At 36.7% G+C, this 18,431-nt stretch overlaps 3 protein-coding genes across 3 annotated transcripts; 2 read left to right on the forward strand and 1 right to left on the reverse strand.

Moving 5' to 3' along the window:
- The first annotated feature begins 1,031 nt into the window (after nt 1–1,031).
- On the forward strand, nt 1,032–7,366 carry LOC116304544 (uncharacterized). The gene is made up of 3 exons (XM_031714292.1): nt 1,032–1,500; nt 6,051–6,189; nt 7,040–7,366. Exons 1-3 carry the CDS (start codon nt 1,167–1,169, stop codon nt 7,209–7,211), a joined length of 645 nt encoding a protein of 214 aa, XP_031570152.1. The 5' UTR covers nt 1,032–1,166; the 3' UTR covers nt 7,212–7,366.
- Nucleotides 7,367–7,959: 593 nt separating this feature from the next.
- Nucleotides 7,960–17,765, reverse strand: LOC116304570 (QRFP-like peptide receptor). The gene is made up of 2 exons (XM_089028543.1): nt 17,297–17,765; nt 7,960–9,665 (listed from the first exon to the last, which is right to left on the reverse strand). The coding sequence occupies exon 2, from the start codon at nt 9,600–9,602 to the stop codon at nt 8,580–8,582; it is 1,023 nt and encodes a 340-aa protein (XP_088884669.1). The 5' UTR covers nt 9,603–9,665; nt 17,297–17,765; the 3' UTR covers nt 7,960–8,579.
- On the forward strand, nt 12,419–16,078 carry LOC116304584 (uncharacterized). Its single transcript, XM_031714346.2, has one exon. It carries the CDS (start codon nt 12,419–12,421, stop codon nt 15,539–15,541), a length of 3,123 nt encoding a protein of 1,040 aa, XP_031570206.2. The 3' UTR covers nt 15,542–16,078.
- Nucleotides 17,766–18,431: the final 666 nt, after the last annotated feature.

Below are 18,431 nucleotides of genomic sequence, written 5' to 3' on the forward strand. Positions count from 1 at the left end.
AGAAATCAGAAAATGTATTGTTGAGAAGAATTACAAATCTCTCTTTTCTTTTCTAACTACTGGTTTCGTTTTTACTGAACAACTTTTTCACTTTTTTACAAAGTCGATGATTCGAGAAAACTCATGCATATATTGGCGATTTTCTCGAATTTATTGATTCAATTTAGTATCTCGCCGAAACCCGCTATACAATCATCGCCTGCTGATAGCCTTTTTAATTGATATAATTGGCTTCCTGTAACTGTAAGTATCATTGGTTTTTATAGGTTTTTACTCCCTGTTGGTTGCTCATATTCAGTTCCCCTCCATAATTACAAATTATTACGAGCTTTTACTTCAAATTAAAGCTATTTAAGCTTCAAATCCAGATCCTGCATGACCGAAAATTCAAGTTTACTTGGTTTTTCTTATCAAAAGAGTTCGTATAGGTTGAGTGCCAATATCATTGAGGATCGACTATTGTCTTATCACAATAGCCGTGGACAACCAAACATCCTCTTATATATTTATTAAAAAAGTAAAAATCTGGTTAAACGCAAAATCAAAAGTGCCCATCGTTTAGCCTCACCTAGCTGTACACGAAAAAGTTTGAAACAATTTGTTTTGAAGCTGTTAAAAAATACATTTATTACAGATTCTTTTTTTTGTGGATTTGTATAGACAAAGTTACATCAAGTATAGATTGGAGTCATAAAACATATGGCCAGAAGTCTTGAAGCAGGTACCTCGAATTAGAGACGTTTTGAGTGGAATGTCGTGGGAAGGAATTAAAGGACCTGCTTTGGTTTTTTTTTTTACGTAAATTCTGCCCAGTTAAAAGACAGGTGTGCCCGGTCTGGTCTTAGCTGGCGCTGACACGAAATGTCGCCACCAACCTGATTGCGCAAAACTAACACATGTGTGATGCCCTCAAATTATCATTTGAATGCCATTGGCTTAAAAATTAGAATATACAAATGAAATAACATTTACCAATTAATTGTTAATAACCAATTATCTGATGCTCTTTTGAAAGAACTGGGCATAATAGGCTAACAATGTTTCTTTCTTGAATTCAGTAGTGAAGGGGATTATAAATTAGAAACTCAACAGGTTCTGCATGCTCAAATAGTCACTCCTCAAACTAGACTGTGTGAGTACAGAACAGAAGGTGAAAAAGAACCAATATGGACCAGAGATTTTTTGCGCAAACTCCTTATCAAATACCGTTCTACAGCTATGGAGCAGGTTTTGGATGTTTGCAGAGAGCGGTTACAGACCCAGCAAAACAAACAATGTCGAGTCAGTCTAATAGATCGACATTTAGCATCGAATCTATCCTTACGCGCGACTCTTGTACCAGAGATACAGACCCATCTGAGTCAACATCGATTATCAACAACGAACGATACTTCCGAGGACGAGGGTATGTACACACAAGGTTTCATCCATACCTCAATCTTCCTCGAACTAACTTGGGAGGACAAACCAACACCTTTGTGAAAGCAAGTACGAAAAATGGTGAGTGTGGAACAGCGATAAATATGATTAATGTTGACGACAGTAAGACAGAAGAATGATTTATTTGGGAAAGCTATTAAAACTCGCAAAATGATATAATTATTCAGCATTATTGATAAAATATACATCGTAAAAACAAGCAAATTTTACTCCAAAATAATTTAAAAAGATATTTTTCTTTACAATTAGTCCTCATTTATTAGGACAAGTGAAATAAAAAAGTCGACATAGATGTTTGACTGATTTTCACCTTCAGTCAGCACGAAACTAACCCAAAGTTTGTTAACCCTGCACTTTGGGGACAATACCAGTCTTTGCTTTTTATTAGCTTGTTGTGTGAGAACACGGACTATTGGCAAGGCGGATAGATAGAAAGTAAACCAGTGTAATGAAGAGAGCATTAGAGACCAAGAGAATTAGGCGAACATCATAAAACTTTATATATTCTGTATACTTCATGATGATAATCTTAGTCATTTGCCGACTCGATGACTCAATTCGACACCAGCAAAACTCCTTAAAAACAAATCAAGTCCATAAAGCAAAATAATTGCGCACTAGATTTGAAAAATGACACGATTTAAAAGTGTAGTTTTGATCTAATTTTTTAGGACTCCTTATGCTAGCTTTCGCCGGCTGGTTGTTTCCTAGTTTCCTGTTAAGTTGTATCCCATTGATATGTATACGCGAAGACTATAAACAATCGATATTCCCCCATTTAATTAGGAGTTGCTAGGAGATAAAATCGCTTTAAAGGTATTAGTACTAAATATTGGGTAAACATCTAATTCAATAACGTTCACAATGAAAATCTTTAGGAATCTATTGGGGGTATATAGAGCGAGTGATGATGTAAGGTGCTGCTGGGACGTGGGCTTCCCCTAAAGCAAATCTAGTAAACTGGCTATTTACATAAAACAGACAAATAAAATAAAGCGAATGAGAACCTTAGCCAGCTTAGAAGAAAAACATTGTCTTCTGGGGAAACTGAAAAAGTTCTTTCTCCATGAACTTGGTTTCTATCGTCAAATCTTTCTCATCACTGATTTTCTTCTTTTTCTCCTTCTTCTTCTCTCTTTCGTTTTCCGCTATTTTCAGATTTTATATTTTTATATTCAATTCCAATTGTTATTATTTTTCACTTTACAACATGATTGATGCTGACAAGTGGAGGTTATTTGGGATAATCATTCCAATAATCAAAATTACCCGAACGTCGACATGCAAGATCCAATCTACGCGATTACGTTTCTCATAGTTAACATTTGATAGTTAATGTTGAATATCTCTCCCCCTTTTTCCTTCTTTTTCTTTCTTTTTTTCATAAAGATTCATTCAAATGGATAATTAGGAGCCAAAATAAGCTTTGCATTCTTTAATTAGTTAACTCTATCTTTACCATTTCTACAGATATATGAAAGTTCATGCAATTTTTTCTCCCTCCCAAAAAAGGAATCACTGCCAAATACATATGTTTATAGCGTTTGAATTATTATGCAAAACTTCGTCAAAAAAAACCCCTCCAAAATGAGCCAAAGCTAATTCTTCTCTCGCTTTCGAAAACCGTTTCCCCCCAGGGAATATTCAAGAGAAGAAGACTAAAAACTGTGGCCATTATTACAACCCTTTTAAGTAGCACGTTCATGGCTTACGCACAAGCAGAATTTATTTTCTCTATGGCCGGAAATACTTTAACATTATTTGATACTATATATCAATTAAATGACATCGACCGGCTCTTTGAGCGCCTTGTAAGTGTATTCACACCCAAATCACTTGTATGCCGTTCCTACGAACTCTATATATAGGTCGCGGCGTTGGAGAATGAGAATGATCGTCTTGTTCATAAGTGCCTATTACTGAAGTGCTTAATTCACAACCAAATCACTGAGGGTTCACTCCTACGCCGTCATAAGATATTCTTTACTATGTAAAAACTCGATGTTAGTCCTCTAGCCCTCATGGGCTATGAGTCAATAGCTCATGAGGCATATGCCCGAATAGGCTATTGACTCATAGGCCTTGAGGGCGAGAGGACTAATTGTTTTAGTAAAATTAAATAAAAACTAGTCTGTTAAATATATAGATGCAAACGAGTTGCGAATTAAGGTTAATATAATGTTTTGGTTTTCAAAGCTGGCACTTTTCCCTCTAGTAGGATCTTTAATCTTTAATCATGTACTCTTTAAACAGTTTAAGAACTATACTAAGAGATAATAATAATAATAAAATATATGATAAATATGTATATAAATATAATAAATTCATTAAATATATAATAAAGTAGATATATAATATATATATGCACACATACACAACATACATACACATATATATACATGCACGCATACATATAGATTACATATATATATATATGCATGCACATAATACGTGACCATTGGATATAACTTATAGCCTATTAGTAGCTCATCCAATCAGAACGCAGCATTGACGATAGACCAATAGTTGGATTTGACCAAATCAACATATACACCTATTTCAATAAAATTTAATCCGTCTGATCTTGTCGAGAGAAGCAGAAGATAGAAGCAGAAACTCAAGTCATTCCAGCTATTTTTGGATTTTGGAATGACCTTTCTCCTATCGCTTTTTGCCTATCGCCTATTGCCAATCGCCTTCCTGGGCGATGACAACGTTTATTGAAATGGGCGTATATGCCCTATGTGTTTGTGCGGTCCAACAAGTCACGTGGGTGACGTCATTCCCACCATCAGATATGCTTAATGATCGATATTATGCTTTTACTGGTACTGTTGTGAAAAACTGTAGGTTTGATAACACATTTGCAACTGATGCCTCTTAAAGAAGCTTTTCATTTTACACCAACTTTCACATCGATTCTTACTAAGCCTTGATTTTGAACTTTGACATCACTCGATAAGTTGTTGTTTTTTTTTTCATTCATATTCGTAGACTTTTTACTGGTATCGTGCTAAACACGTGTTGCATTCAGAGTCAATCAAACAGTTTGTTATTGTTCGATAAGTGGGAGGTTCAAGGCTTCCGATCGTTGTTGAGGTAAATCAAGGAACAAAACTTTCTGAGCCAAGAATAGATCTGTAAAAAGGGTGTTTATACCTAGTACCGGATCATGTATACTCACAATGGAGCATTCTTTAATTTTAATTTTAACATATCAAACAATGAGTGTCGTATTTCCCTGTGTCTGTTGTCTGCGAGGCAGACCCACGAGTTAGCATCGTCCCCGTATCCTTCCTCGATTTTTCAAAATTTTTCTTTTTCTGTACTTGTCTTTTTTTCTTTTCTTTTCTTCTTCAAAAATGTTCATGTCGAATTCGTTATAAAACGACGGCCTTTTTGTTTGCCGCTTTTCCGCACAATCCAAATATGGAATTGATCATAACATATATGGAGTGAGCTTTCTCTACTCCAACTTTGACACTAATATATAGAATAAAGCTTGATAAGAAGTTTGTTAAAGTCCTAATAAAATCTTCTATAGCTTATTGTTCTTCTTTTTTTTTTTTTGTTCTTTTCGTTCTTCACTTCTTCTTAGAGTCTTACATACTACAAACAAAAGACAAACAACTTTTCATCTCGTGTGTCAGTAACCACTAGATTCCATGATAATCTTACTTTGTCTTCTTCAAACAACCAATAGATCTTTAGGAATGAAAATAGAATAAAGATAGATTTAGATAAAGGTAGATTTTGGAATTGGAATCTAATCAAAACAACTCCCCACTGATGTAGTCGCGACTAACGTCTCTTCTAAACAAAATGTTACAGCCACCAATATCGGCATGTTATTTTTAACTCGTGGACATGCGAAGCGTAAAAACGAGTAGTTAGATTGATTGAGGGGTTTGAATATTCAAATGTGTCACTCGCTCGCTCAGTAAGATTTTAGCAGATCGATAAATAAGCGTTTTCAGTCGTCTTACGTCATCTGTCGCTTTACGCCTGCTCTACAATCATAAAGTTATAATATAAAGTGCATTTAACGATTCGACCCGTAGGCCAAATGTGCTACCAGTTTAATAGCAGCCCCAGGGGGCGTATCATGCATGATCTAGTAAAAACAATTGCTGAATAATATTAGGGGGAAAGGTTTTATATTACTCAAGGGTTTTCTATTTGACTTTATCAGTATTTGCGGATTTTTTTCCCACAATTCTCTCGATTTCCTCTTCCGAAAGATTCGAGCCGCCGCCACATGTCAACATGAATCAGCGGTTATTAATGCGCATGCTCATTAACTCTTAAAGGGTAGACAAAGCAGGTTCGTACATTGCACATGATCAAAATAGTCTGTTAAGCCAATCAAAATCTGTAATAGGTTTGAGTTGAAGGATAGAAGCTGTTTCCTGATTGGCTATTCCAGTAAAGCTGAGTGATCATTCTCTGGAGTTGTGTTGACACCATAGCCTCCAGTGATCATGGACGCCGTGTCGGGTGTCTTTACCGTGATTCCTCCAACATGGCTGCTATGAGTTTTATTATTTCAATCGGAAACGATCAATGAATTGTTTGATTGACAATCATTCTTATTTGTTCAATTTTCTTAGAAAATAAAGAAAAAAGTGCTGAACAAAATAGTTGGTGTCTCGACAAACCAAAGCGCATGCGTACTATCTTTACAGTGGAGCAACTTGAACGAATGGAGAGGGAGTTTGACAGACAACAGTACATGGTCGGTACGGACAGGTAGGAATTAGAATCAGTATCGTCATAAGAATGTCTATGACCACCACCATCATGATCATAATATCATCATTATCATATCACCAACACCTCCATCACTATCTAGTGATCACTTTTAACATTATATCATCATTATTATCGTCATCATCATCAACAACAACATCTTTATCATCATCATCACCACCACCACCCGGTTAGCTCAGTTGGTAAGAGCGTCGGTCTGTTGTGCGGGAGGTCGTGGTTCAAGCCTCGGCCGGACCAACACTCAGGGTCTTAAAATAACTGAGGAGAAGGTGCTGCCTTTGTAATTACATCTGCAAATGGTTAGACCTTCAAGTCTTCTCGGACAAGGACCCTGTCTCCCAACCCTTCCTAACCAACAGTAAATGGGGGACATAAAAAAACCTGTTGAATACTCGTGTAAGAGTAGGGGATTGTCTCCCGGTTCAACAGCCTATCCCAATCTGGAGGCATTAATACTAACTTACTAACAAATCACTCATGATTGTAAGCTGCACGGCTGCTACTAGCGCCTAAATACGCAGCCCCCACTGGTCATGATTGTGAAGTGTATTGAGACCATGTAAAAATGCGCTATATAAGAACCTCGTTATTTATTTATTTATTTATTCATCATCATCATCATAAGAAGCAGCAGATACAGCAGCTCTATCAACAACATTATCACCATCATAATCGTGGTCCCGTTTGGGTATTTTTATACCAAAGTGTGGTAGCACTCCCAAACCTCTTCCATAGGCTATATGGAAAAGCCGTTTACTGATAGGAGAACTCTGAATTTTTATGTATCCGGTATTCCCTTATTTTTAATTTCTTCTTTTTTTAAAAAAAGGTTTTTTTTGGCCAACGAACTTGGACTAACAGAAACACAAGTCAAAGTCTGGTTCCAAAACCGAAGAATAAAGTGGAGAAAAAATAACCTCGAAAAACAGCATCTTCAGTTGAGCGGGACGGTGAAGACCAATGAAAATGCTTGGAATGAGGACATTATTCAGTTTGATTGACAGATCAACTGCCCGCTGTATGCGCATGAGCAAAATAAGCTAACACTAAAATGACTTCCGAGAGAAACAATCAGAGACCATGAAAATGTTAACCATCCAATCGTAATGCTTTTGAAAACAGACAAAAAAAGTGAAAAATTATTATTGCTCTATAAGTTTTTAATTTTCCTAAACGAATTTTTTTTTCGTCTTCAACGTTGCTGTGTAAAACCCTGCCATACAAGTATATTCAGTTTCTCCGAATATCAAGCGATTAATTAGATAAAAATCGATAAAAATCAGTTAGAGCTAATTTTTTTTACTTAGTATACTAGCGCGCGACTCATTGAAGAACGTTTGCCACTGCATGTAATTTTCATACTCTCTCCACCGAAGGCGGATGTCCGCCATTTTCTTGTTCGACCTAGAATGGCCACTCTTTTCGTCGATCGAAAATGCCGGTGTAAATTTTGAAAAATCCCCTTTTTATGGCATTCCATTTCTCACTTTTCAGCTAAGTCGGCTGCCTTATTAATCGGGTTGCAAGGCTGTTAGGCATCAAGCCGTCCACCAAGCAGCGGTAAACGCATTAGATTAGAGATCATGAAAAAAGACTTTGGTTAGCAAATAATATTTATATTTAACTCAAGCTGCATGCAGTGAATTAGTTTATAAATAAATTGTAAAAATACGACTTAATTAAAGACTGATAAATACTAATATAATATAATAATTAATAAACATTTTTACAATAAAGAAATGTGTAATTATAACCAAATAATATAAAGAAAGCAAAGGAATAATAGCATATATGACTTGGAAAAGCCTTTATAACTTCAAGAAGCCGCACTCAAACTATGAATTTTTTTCGGGTTATTCAACATCTTACCCCATATAGAATCAATACATATGAATATTGTCAGAAGGGTGATAGGCACTTTAAGTTTTATTTATATGCGGCAGGAAATTTTTAATATATTACACTGATCGATATGAAGAGCTAGTTTGAACATCCTTTTTCCGGCGGTATATATCGTAAGGATGCCAACTATGATTTTAGGACTATGATATAGAGTTTCGCGTGCTGTGATTGGTCGAACAACCTGAGACGATAATAACTGCTCGATCGGTAAATACGAGGATTCCCAAAGTTTGCCAAAACGGAAGTAATACTAAAATTCTTTTTCCTTGTAATTTAGCTTAATTAATATAATGTTTGTTGTAAAGGTTGCTGTTTTCATTGACAAGCAAGAATATTCAATATTTATGCACTGATATAATCAAATCGATATTTCTATCCCTTGGAGTTTTTTTTTTTTTTTTTTTTTTTTTTTTTCTTTCTTTCTTTGCTTTAGATTATGCATGTGCGTTTTTACAAACAAGGCTAGTTTAATTTTTCCAAGGGGTAATCTGTCTAAACGCATCGCTAAAATCCTTCAGAAAAACAAAATAAACAATTGGCGACAACGAAAAATTTAAATAAAATAAGAAATCAATCACGAAAAAGAAATTCTTCGACAAACAATAATCAAAACGAACAACCGCGAGATGATCCAAAAACCTCAAAAAGTTCCTGGGACCCCAACACACGACAAATAATACTGAACAGCAAGCCACCATTGCTACAGCTCGTACGAATTTTTGCATTCTTTTCTTCTTCTCGTTCTCGGGGAGGGACACCGCTATGTGGGAAGTGTGCAGCTTCTTTATGATTGTCAGATTGAGTGACACAAGTAGGATGAACAGGAGAATTAAGATAGCGTAGAAAACAAAATGATAGATGATCCATCCTCTTCGATCAAGATCTACATCATAACAGTATACGTCACCTTCGTAGGTTATTATATCGAAGGCGTAGAGGGTGTAGCTGTAGATAGCAGAGGGAAAAAGCCAGGACAGACCAACTAGACACCAGAATAAGAGCCTTCTAATGGGTTGAACGCGAATTGGACTTAATACAGCTCTTAGACGCTCCATTGATATGACTATCAAAGTCGTGATGGAGACCATGGGAGCAACGAATCGGAGCAGAGTAACTACCTTGCAGGATATTGTACCGAAATATCCACCTATCTTCCATGATCGGGACTCGGTAAAAAGGATATTCAGCCATTCCTCAAGGCCAAGGGCCATGACTAACATATCTGAGAAAGCCATGTTGACGATCAGGTAACACATGTCTTTATGAAGCTTCTTTGTTTTATAGACGAGAAGAATGACTATCGAATTCAACGTCAAGCAGAACAGGAAAATGAAGACAAGGGCTACGACTTTGCTGACCCATTCGCTTGTTGTATCTGCACTCAAATCCTCACATTTGCCAATCCGTAGACCAGATGTTTGGATGTTTGGCGGGTAATCGTTGTAATTTAAAAGCTTTTGACTGTCGTTTTGGCTTTGGTTTGCGGTCATCTTTATTCCGCGTTCAAGACGCAAGGCTCAGATACCGACTGATGAATCTAAAGTCCAAAGTCACTATCGAAAAAGAAGTTAGAAAATTCATCAGTTGTGACTCGTTTTGTTTTGTTTCATTTTGTTTTGTTTAAAAAAAAACTCAGCTGTTCATTACGATCGAGAACTAAGTGTGAAATTAATTAACATAAAGAAGATCTAGATAAAAAGCAATTAGTTGAACATTTTAAAAGCTCTTGGGGCCATTTTCGCTGCCGTTTATTGATAACTACAAAAAATACTATTAAGACTTTAATAAGATTCTAATAATTATCTCAGTAAAGGAAATGTTTCCTTCGGTTTGTATTGGTTCAGTCGAGCAACCAATGGCGAGTTAAGAGCAAGACGAGTCAGAAAAGTAAACAGATTCTAATTAACTCTACGAATGGTGACATTTAAGAGACTTCAATTACTGCTCATTAGGAGAGTCTGCCTCATTTTCCACTCATTGCTGAACTTCAACTGGTAGGAAATTCAAATGTCTTTCCAAGATCTTCCCCGTCTCAGTCCCGCCTACTACTATTAGTATTGAGATGAAATTGAATCGGAAACGAGGCGAGGCGAAACGAGGCGAAACGAGGCGAAACGAAATGAAATCAATCGATCAAAATAAAAGGAAATAAAGGAATAGAATAAATGAAATGAAATGAATCAATCGAAAACAAATAAGAATTATAAAGTTGAATTAAATTGAATGTAAATAGTGACATGGGTCAACAGTGAAAAAATGTGTTATCAATTAAATGGATGGATGGATGGATGGATGGATGGATGGATGGATGGATGGATGGATGGATGGAAGGAAGGAAGGATGGATGGATGGATGGATGGATGGATGGATGGATGGATGGATGGATGGATGGATGGATGGATGGATGGATAGAGGGACAGATAGATAGAGGGATGGACGGTCGGATAGAAGGACAAAAGAATGGATGGATGGATTGGTAGATTCATGTTCCTTTTTGTAACGGAACAAGGTTACAAAAAGGAAATTTGTTCCTTTTTGTAACTAATAGATGTTACCAAAAGGAACATGTGTTCCTTTTTGTAACCTTCTTCCGTTACAAAAAGGAACAAATTTCCTTTTTGTAACCTTCTTCCGTTACAAAAAGGAACAAATTTCCTTTTTGTAACCTCTATGTTCCTTTTTGTAACCTCTATGTTCCTTTTTGTAACCTCCTTGTTCCTTTTCGTAACCTCCTTGTTCCTTTTTGTAACCTCTATGTTCCTTTTTGTAACCTCCTTGTTCCTTTTCGTAACCTCCTTGTTCCTTTTTGTAACCTCTATGTTCCTTTTTGTAACCTCTATGTCTTTGTAACCTCTATGTTCCTTTTTGTAACCTCTATGTTCCTTTTTGTAACCTCTATGTTCCTTTTTGTAACCTCTATGTTCCTTTTTGTAACCTCTATGTTCCTTTTTGTAACCTCTATGTTCCTTTTTGTAACCTCTATGTTCCTTTTGTAACCTCCTTGTTCCTTTTTGTAACCTCCTTGTTCCTTTTTGTAACCTCTATGTTCCTTTTTGTAACCTCTATGTTCCTTTTTGTAACCTCTATGTTCCTTTTTGTAACCTCTATGTTCCTTTTTGTAACCTCCTTGTTCCTTTTTGTAACCTCCTTGTTCCTTTTGTAACCTCCTTGTTCCTTTTTGTAACCTCTATTTGTTCCTTTTTGTAACCTCTATGTTCCTTTTTGTAACCTCCTTGTTCCTTTTTGTAACCTCCTTGTTCCTTTTTGTAACCTCTATGTTCCTTTTTGTAACCTCTATGTTCCTTTTTGTAACCTCTATGTTCCTTTTTGTAACCTCTATGTTCCTTTTTGTAACCTCCTTGTTCCTTTTCGTAACCTCCTTGTTCCTTTTCGTAACCTCCTTGTTCCTTTTTGTAACCTCTATGTTCCTTTTTGTAACCTCTATGTTCCTTTTTGTAACCTCCTTGTTCCTTTTTGTAACCTCCTTGTTCCTTTTCGTAACCTCCTTGTTCCTTTTCGTAACCTCCTTGTTCCTTTTTGTAACCTTGATAGGTTACAAAAAGGAACTCCTACGTTACAAAAAGGAACGTGTTTTTTGTATTTTAAATAGGTAGGCTAGAATGATTATGTGTATTTATTTTTACAATAGTATGTGTGAATTTGTTTCCGTAGACATAATAATTGATGAGTTTTTCGACTGTAGTTACATTTGTTTGTGAAAAACGAAACGATTTTATACTTTTTAAAGTTGCCATAGTAAGGCACCAATTTATCTTCTTTTTTTTTCATCAACGCAGAGCCATTGTTAATTTAACTATTAAGTGCGCATGTCTTGTGATTTCTTGATATGTTAAAGGGCAAATATTTGATATGCAGAACAAAATGTATTTTAAAAACATTATTTCCCTTTTATCTTACTACTTTACATGCTTGTAAATATGATACTTGAGTTTTATCGAATGTCATTAACATCCCACATTGTAACAAGTTGCAGCATGAGGTAAGTAGGATATTTTGATGTGGAATATATGTAGCTCCGGTTGACGAATATTTTCCAATAAAGGTAAGTGCAATATATACTTGCCCCAACACCATGCGGATGAAATGCTCTGGATATTTGTATGGGTGCCCCCCATAGCACCCTAGAATATCCAGTAACACATGTGAGGGGATGGACAACAGAATAAGAATGATTTCTTGATGAATGATTGAAATGAATGCTTTTCTGGATATGCTATTTGATGCTTTAACTTGAAAATTTAAGGTACGATATAATGATTTTTATTAATCTTTTAACAAAAACCAGATGACCGACAATGCTTCTACCCCATGGAAAAACCCCAAAAAGCGACAAAAGCATACTTGCCCTGTACCAATATGCAAAAAGTCAGTGGTACACCTTCCCCGCCACCTAACTAAAACTCACAAATGGAGTCGTGAAAAAGCTTTGGAAGCAATGTCTCTTTTTAATCTAAGGGCAAGGGCAAAGAAAACACCCTGCCCAGTCAAAGGGTGTAGGCTATCAGCAGTTGATATGCATAGGCATTTAAAATTGCGGCATAGCATGAGCGAGAAAGAAGCAGAAATAACTATGTCCTTGAAACCTAAAATCCAGAACAAAGAAGAAGAGAATGCAACAGTCAAGAAAAGGGAATTTAAGCGTAGGGTGTGCCCCTATCCTGATTGTAATCTCGTCGTACGAAGAATACATAACCACCTGAGAGATAAGCACAAGCTTTCTAGACATGATCCATGTTACAGAGAGTATTTGAAGAGCGCAAGATTTGAAGAACTCAACGAAGATCTAGATCCAGTTTCAATTTTTTCTGCATCGTCATCGTCAGGCAAGGAAAGTGATGCTGAATCACAAGTAGATGATTATAATAATGAAGACCAAAATAGTACAACGACATCCTCATTGTTGTGTGATGAAGAAGACGCATTAGCAAAGCTCATTCGTAACAAGTCTGAAAAAGCCAAAGCTATCATGAGATTTGGCTGCAAGGAGGTTGATGCTAAAACAAAAGAAATGGAATCCAGTTTCACTTTCAGTGAGTCGCATTCTTCAACACCGTCAAGAAAGACACACAAAAGACAAAAGGAAGTGGTGATTTCTTCAGAAGATGAGGATGAAAACGAAGAAAATGAAGAACACATTCAAAATGATCAAGCTGGAAGTGACCCAGGTATTATCCCCCCCTCACCAAATACAAATGAGCGAAGAAGTGTTGTTTTTAAACAGATACTTAACAGAGTTCATGGCAAAGAACCTCTGTATCTTCCTACTCGACAAAATGCATTACCAGGAGAACAATCTATTCCAATCATATGGAATAAAACAAGCGGAAAAACACAACTAAATGCCAGTGATAAAGGAACAGTGAAAGATAAGTGTTCTGGCTCTGAAACTTCCAAGATTACTTTAGAGCGCCCCAAGAGGAAAATTGCAGCTACCATAGGTAGGCTTGATTCAGAGGCTTACTCTATTAGTAGTGGTAATAGCTATGATGACGAGGAGTATGAACCCACAGAGGAAAGCGATGAAAGTGAGGGGGATGAGTGGGAAGATGAAGAGGAATTGGAATTAAATGATAACAGAGAAGCTAGTGCTGCTGCATGTGGGAATTCAAAGACAGAACAAACCCTTGAAGATTTCAAGAATTGGTTGCAAGGAATAGACGGCGGTCGAAGGGAACTACGAACAGCAAGGCAGTATGTATCTCAGGTTTCTACTATAATCAGCTGTGTTGATCCTATTAACCGAAATGTTTCTTCACTATTGAACAAGAAAGACATCCGAGATAAATGGTTAGCCAAGATGGAAAAAGTTAAAAAGCCTGGGACCTGCAAAGCTTATTTGGGTTCCCTTTCAAGATTTCTGAGATTCATCATTGTTGAGAGGCCGAGGGGTCTAGAAGCAATAAAAGATCAGGCTTCCAAGGTTCGTGAACAAGTCCAAGAGTGGATGTGCTCCTTTAAAGCCCCATTAGCTGAAAGAAGATGGGAAAAGCTGAGAGAAGACTTCGAGAAGCTAATCAAGCCTGAAGACGTGCAAAACTTTAATAAATCAGAGCATGCCAGGAAGGCAGTTTCCACCCTGGGACAATATATGGAAAAGAGTGCGCCCCCTTCACCAGCCCAGAGTGATTATTGCCTTGTTAGAGATCATCTCACAACGCTTTTATGCATTGAAAATGCCTGTAGAGCAGGGCCGCTCTCCAACATGACCCTTGGGGAATTGGAAAACGCTAAACAAGATGGAGATCAAGTGGTTGTCACGGTCATGAAACACAAGAATCTAATTTCTCACGGTCCAGCTGCAGTGGTACTAAGTCCTACTGTTCTTGAGTGGTTGAATGCTTTTGTGAAGTACATGCGAAACAAGCTACCAGGGGCTGGTACCAGCAAACAAGATAAAGTATTCATCAGTTGGATGGCAAAACCAATGTCGTCATCTATGATTTCGGCCCAACTGAACTCCTGCTGGCATAAAGCTGGTGGGAAAAAGCTTGATAGGGTGAATGCAGCATCATTCCGAAAGGCAGCAGTATCTGTGGTTCATGAAGAGCATGGACACTTAAAGGATGATCTGGCTGATCTGATGGGCCATCACACCAAGACAGCAGAGAAGTTCTACCGAATTCGTCAAAAGACAAAAAACGCTGCTAAAACATCGGAGGCCCTTAGGAAGATCATGTACACTCCACGTAATGGATCAGAAAGAACAAAAGGAGTTTCTAAAGAGACCAGCCAAAACATGATATCACCAGCAAAACAACAAGGCCAAGAACTTCAAATCAGCATGGCTGCTTCCAAGATCGACTTTGAAGAGAAGGGAGTCCAGGAGAAGTCTGTAGCAGGAAATTCAGAAGAGACAGTAACAACGAGGAGACACCAGTGGACTGAAAAAGAAAATTCTGCCATTGCTACCATTTTTGCAAATGATATACAGAAGAAATGCATAACAGTGGAAAAGGTAAAGGCCAAAATTGAAGGCAATGCGCTCTTCGGGAAAATAGCACCTGATAAAATAGTTGACAAGGTCAGGTCCTTAATCAGGGAACAGAAAAGCAACGAAAAGGCATCAGCAGAGCTTCCGACTGAGACAGAAACGACGCAGCAAAGAGTACAGCGTACACTGAACGACGACGACAATGTTTCCTTATATACTTCTGGTGTAAGCAAGAAAGGTGGAGCAACCTTCACAGATGATCAGACGGAGATATATTGGAGGTTGTTTAGAGACTTGATTGAAAGCAATGCCAGAGTTGACAGACAAACAGTCTCAAAAAGAATAGAAAAGGACGAGGAAGCAAGAGAAGCAATAGTAGGGTTTACACCTCAGCAGCTCTGCGACAAGATCCGCACAGAGCGTAGAAAAATTGCTAGGAGTGCTGTCAAAAGGGAGGTTGTGTCTGGTCGCTTCTAAAGTTACTTATGACAAAAACATTTAACACAGAGGGTTTAAGCAACTGAGTTATTATATCGTTTTATTACAACTGTTGTTGATTTTATTCATGAGTTGAAGAGTTGAAGTTAAACCGAAGTTTTAAGCATCAAACGTTGTTAGGTACAGTTTACATATTGCATTGGTGAGGCACAGTCGCGCAATGTTATGCCTGCATGCGAACGCCAAATGGATATTATGTCTGTTGTCAGTTACTGTTAATATTGTTAATAGCTTGTGCATTTAATATGATTTTACGCTAAAACATAAGTGCTCTGTTACAGATTTTCTGCACAAATAAGTCCGTTATAAGCCATCAAACAAGGAAATGTAGTAGTTGTTTTTACTGCGTTTTTACACCGTGTTCCTTTTCGTAACCTCTTACTTATAACGGTAAAAAAATCAGAAAAAGGGTTGTCGTGAAATGCCTGTAATTGTTACATTCATTAAAGATTAACATATCAGGAAACACCATAGAAACCAAAACAAAAAGCATTTAAATCATTTAAAAACTGATATCTTCCCACCTCCCTGTAAATGTTCCTTTTTGTAACTTTTGGGTATTTTTGACGTGCTAGGGGAAAAAATTAAAATTCCAAACGGTTACAATCTTTTTTTGTCATACTGTCATATGTTATTAACATATAATGCTGCAATCTAAAGCACCATAGTTTTTAACTAGCCCTGATATATCGAAGCCAGAATTTCAGTTTGCACGGATGCGATAGATTCGTCCAAAAACCCTGATTTTTATGATCTTATCAAAACAGACAATTTATCCCAAAAATCGCTGTAACTTTTTAACATCTTTTCAAAATTTCTTCAAGTTCACACAATACTTAGTTCAACTCTTAATGTAAATGCTCCGTCGAAAGAAACGCAATAGCTGAAAGCAATACAAAGTTATACCAGTATTTGTAACTCCACTCGCTTTTTGCATGTTTTGAAATTTTCTGAAACCCTAGTGCGATATGAATTTCATATACCTACACTTGATTCAAAAGTTTCAAATTTAAACTGTTTTCAAAACTTATCTGGTAACAAGAGGGCCATGGTGCATTGCTATATTCTTGATCTATCCCCATGCTTCTGCATATTTTCGAATTTTAGGGCATTTTCCTAACAGAAACCAGAGGCATGTTCCTTTTCGTAACATTTTTGCTTACTTTTTCTTAATATTCCAAGACAAAAAAAGCTTTACACCTGAAATTCCTACTTTTATGAAAACTCTTAATTATCTTGTTAACTGCAGTAAAAGGAGTCAAAAATTTAACTTATTTTAGCAAAAGGTCAACTTTGAAAAAATGTTACAAAAAGGAGTGAAGATGAATCTATGGGTGGATGGATGGATGGATGGATGGATGGATGGATAGTACCATGAACTGGAATCTCAAAATATTTCAATTTTTTTGCAGTGAATTATATAATACCATCTAAGTCTCTTGCGTACCGTTTCACGCTACATTGACAGTTTAAAACCTGCGATTACTCACAACTCGCATGCTGCAGAAAAACAGCAACCTTGCATTGAGGCTACCGCCCATCAAATAAACTCGCAAGTGGTCACAGAAATTACCGCAGCGAATGGACGCGGCGCTTAGAACGACCGTTGCCCTTGAAAGGCGAAAGTTTTTTAAAATCCCACCACGATGTAAGCACATCTATTCAGCCGAATAGATGTACCTCGTACGTTATATTTACTTCAATACATACACTTACCTCATACACTTGACTTACCTCTCGCTAGACAAGACCTTTGAAAGAGTCTCTTTTTTTTTAATTGTTTTGTCTTGTCTTGTTTTGTTTTGTTTTCCTGCTCGAAGCTTGGAGTGAGTGCAGCAAGCTATATATAGTGAACCGCTCACGATCTCGAAGAGGTTGAGAAAGGAGCCTGGAAGTTAGCGTCCCTTGGTAGCTTCGTGAAGAATAGCTTCACGAACTGGTCATTTCTTTTATATTGCACGGTTACATAACATTATATCACATGTTCGTGTAGCAGATGCCTTATAGAGAGTGACACCATCAGGGGTGGGTGTCAAACGTTGTTTAGAAAAAAGAAAAACAGCTTGGAATGATTATTTTCTCGATTTTTCCTCTGGCACAGAATCTTCAAGGTTGCACAAAATTAAGTAGGTAATCATCTTTGGAGAGACATGTTGTTTGAACGGATGTCAAACTTTGACTCTTGGTTGAAATGCCAGCTTTACTCTTGTTTTTATTATAATAAAATTCACTAAGATTGGTTTCAATTGTGTTTATAGCAGAGTTCTTCCTCATTTTAATTATTTTTGTAAATTAAAATCTCGATTATTGTCTTCTTAAATCTCATTAACTCAAAACTGTTCAAGATAATCGAGAAGCTAACAAAAAAATAGGAACACTTAAAGGGGTTAAATACGTCACCTGCTGTGATTTGATTGATTATTGATTGGGTGATTGATATGTTTTATAATGAAGAGATGAGTTTGAAGGGAACCGCGTGAAATAAAAGAAAATCTGATTTCAGTTTTTAATGAATGTCCTGAGGTTCTGGAATCAATCTTTTATTTGCTTTGCTTTTTGTCCTTTTTCTTTCTTCTCCTTCTTTTTTTTTTTTTTTTTTTTTTTTTTTTTTTTCTTCCCTTTTATTCAAACTAATTTTTTATATCATAAAAATTAGAATCACAAGTTTATAGTTTGATAACGATTTTAGACCATTACATATTCGTTCTTCATTCACTTGACCTATTTCAAAAACGCTGTCGGAATCAATGCAAATAAGCGAGATACGTCATTCCAAGAAGGAAAGGGATCATGAGTATATAACTAAACACGAATAAAAACCTTAAAAAGGGTTTTGTGAACCATAGAAATAACATGACACTAAATATGT

This window comes from Actinia tenebrosa, unplaced genomic scaffold (assembly GCF_029948245.1).
Source record: "Actinia tenebrosa isolate PJP-AT-01 unplaced genomic scaffold, QUT_ActTen_1.0 PGA_scaffold12__29_contigs__length_12842862, whole genome shotgun sequence".
Classification (NCBI taxonomy): Eukaryota; Metazoa; Cnidaria; class Anthozoa; order Actiniaria; family Actiniidae; genus Actinia; species Actinia tenebrosa.

What these genes read in the sequence shown, in the direction of transcription:
- LOC116304544 (XM_031714292.1), top strand. Translation starts at nt 1,167, where the DNA reads ATGGACCAGAGATTTTTTGCGCAAACTCCTTATCAAATACCGTTCTAC. An exon ending in GAAAGCAAGTACGAAAAATG is followed by an intron (nt 1,501 to 6,050) that starts GTGAGTGTGGAA and finishes CAATTTTCTTAG; the next exon opens with AAAATAAAGAAAAAAGTGCT. An exon ending in TACATGGTCGGTACGGACAG is followed by an intron (nt 6,190 to 7,039) that starts GTAGGAATTAGA and finishes TTTTAAAAAAAG; the next exon opens with GTTTTTTTTGGCCAACGAAC.
- LOC116304570 (XM_089028543.1), bottom strand. Translation starts at nt 9,602, where the DNA reads ATGACCGCAAACCAAAGCCAAAACGACAGTCAAAAGCTTTTAAATTAC.
- LOC116304584 (XM_031714346.2), top strand. Translation starts at nt 12,419, where the DNA reads ATGACCGACAATGCTTCTACCCCATGGAAAAACCCCAAAAAGCGACAA.